Raw genomic sequence first — 2,282 nt, 5'->3', positions numbered from 1 at the left:
TAATCTGTTGGTTTTGACTTGGATCCGAGTGTATGTGTCTTTTACTCAATTGGTTCATCTTTGGATTGAAGATGAAACTAACTCAAGAACGAGATTCACTGGCAATTACCGCGAAGAAACTCGGTCGTGATTTTGCAAAGGTTCTTGCTTTTTTCAAATGTTCTGTGTTTAGATTATATTTATTCATTTCATTTTGATTTCGTCGTGCTCATAGCCTCTTATGTGTTTTGCCTTGTAGCTGGAAGCATTTAAGAGACAATTGATGCAGTCATTGAATGATGAGAATCCATCTGTATGCTCTCTCTTAACCATTACCTCTTTGACAACCTCTTTTTCATATCTGGAACCATAAACATTTTAATGTTCTTCTTTCTACAGCAATCTGAGACAGCTGATGTCAAAATGGTTCCTCGAGACAAAGGTATTGTAACATCTCTTGTTGACCTTCATTTTCTTTCCTCTTTTTCTTTATGTGTACATGACATACTTGTTCTGATGTTATCTACTCTGTGTCCATTGTAGATGAGAATTCAAATGGCTTATCGGCACGCGGTTCCTACTCAAACAAAGAAGGTAATGATGATGGCTGATTTATGCAATAATTTAAGTTTGTAGTAACAAAATAACATACGTTAGGCCAGATGAGTACTTGTTGATGTTTTACAAACAATGAAGAACCTATTCAAATGTGTAATTTTGATGTATGTATGTGTAATGCTTCATGAAACAGGTTTCAGTGAAGCCAGGCAAAGACTGCCTTTGACACCCCAGTTCTCTCCTGCGTTTACGCCAAGCGGAACACCGAAGATGATATCTACTGCTGCGTCTCCGAGAAGCTACTCTGCCGCTTCATCGCCAAAGCTATTCTCTGGTGCCGCATCTCCAACATCTTCACATTATGATGTACGTCTGTGGTCTTCAGCAAGCCAGCAATCTTCAGTGCCAAACTCTCCTCCTCGCTCACATTCTGTTTCAGGTTTTTACAACTTCAGCATTTACAATAATGTTGTCTGAATTTACATCATCAATGTGATTGTTCTCATCCTCACAAAATCACAAACTCACTATTTCTTATACAGCTCGCCATCCGCGGATTGATGGGAAAGAGTTCTTTAGACAAGCCAGGTACATATTACAAATTGTGAATTTCCTATAGCCAGCAACCAGTAAATGAGAATGAATGATAGATATATTAGCATGTTGAGTTTGCAGGAGCCGTCTGTCTTACGAACAGTTCAGTGCATTTCTGGCTAACATCAAGGAACTAAACGCTAGGAAGCAGAGCCGGGAGGTAATAATACCTACTGCCCTCAAACGCAAACTCTTGTGAGAGTCTGAATTTGTACTATATATAATGTTTGAATCCTAAAATGGTGTCATCTCTCTCATCTTTATCGCCAGGAAACATTACATAAAGCGGAGGAAATATTTGGAAAGGAAAACAATGATCTTTACATATCGTTTAAGGGACTTGTCACAGGCGGGCGTTGAAACCAAAACAAACACCAACTTCGAAGCTTTCTTTACATGACCGACCAATTTAGTCATGACTGATCCAAAATTTGTAAAACCTCTTTTAACCATACAAAAAGAGCCAGGGAATTTTGTTGTTGAAAGTCCCCCAGTTCTTTTGCTAATAAGAGTTTATATATATATATATATATATATATATATATATATATCTGTAGAACGCAAAACAATAATCCAATAATGTATCATCATCATCATTCATTCGATGCTGCCTTAGTTGAACAGATGAACAAAAGACGTGAAAGATGTAATAAGTACAAATAATATTTTGTCAACTTATAATCTCAGTCAAACAAAATTTGGAAACGTTCAGAAAACGTTTTGAGAGAGTGTTAAGACAAAACAAATTGATACATCATTTATAAGCCTGGGGATGGGGATTAAAGCCTAGATTGGCAAAGCGTTTGTAGGAGCGTTATGTGGGAAACGCTATGAGTCAACGCCAATCAAGATTTTTTTTTTACTCCTTTCACACGTGTAAGAAAAACTGGTAACTGCTCTAAAAACCTAAGGGTTATCACGCTGGATATGGGAGAGTTTGGACTATTATTTTTAAACAATTATCACTTAAATATATTAATTTTGAAACCAAAATATTCTGGTAAAAAAATATTTAACTTGAGTCCAAATAAGAAACAATATATTGGAATATGCTTTCAATATTCCCTAATTCAAATTTAAAATTAATATTTTCAAAATATATATTTAATTTTAATTTATAAAATTGCTAATTTTTCGTTATTTGTTTTTTT

At 35.4% G+C, this 2,282-nt stretch overlaps 1 protein-coding gene across 1 annotated transcript in view; it reads left to right on the top strand.

Moving 5' to 3' along the window:
• The window catches only part of LOC104778480 (uncharacterized protein At4g15545-like), a 2,393-nt gene extending 639 nt beyond the window's left edge, over positions 1-1,754 (top strand). Inside the window, exons 2-9 of the mRNA XM_010502939.1 lie at positions 16-140; positions 239-292; positions 379-421; positions 523-573; positions 731-976; positions 1,080-1,125; positions 1,213-1,291; positions 1,402-1,754. Coding sequence (XP_010501241.1) covers positions 16-140; positions 239-292; positions 379-421; positions 523-573; positions 731-976; positions 1,080-1,125; positions 1,213-1,291; positions 1,402-1,491 — 734 coding nt within the window. The 3' untranslated portion in view covers positions 1,492-1,754. The remainder of the gene's footprint in view (positions 1-15; positions 141-238; positions 293-378; positions 422-522; positions 574-730; positions 977-1,079; positions 1,126-1,212; positions 1,292-1,401) is intronic.

The sequence above is a fragment of the Camelina sativa genome, chromosome 3 (assembly GCF_000633955.1).
Source record: "Camelina sativa cultivar DH55 chromosome 3, Cs, whole genome shotgun sequence".
NCBI lineage: Eukaryota > Viridiplantae > Streptophyta > Magnoliopsida > Brassicales > Brassicaceae > Camelina > Camelina sativa.
Note: the sequence above shows the minus strand (reverse complement) of the source record. Positions and strands in the feature narration are given on the sequence as shown.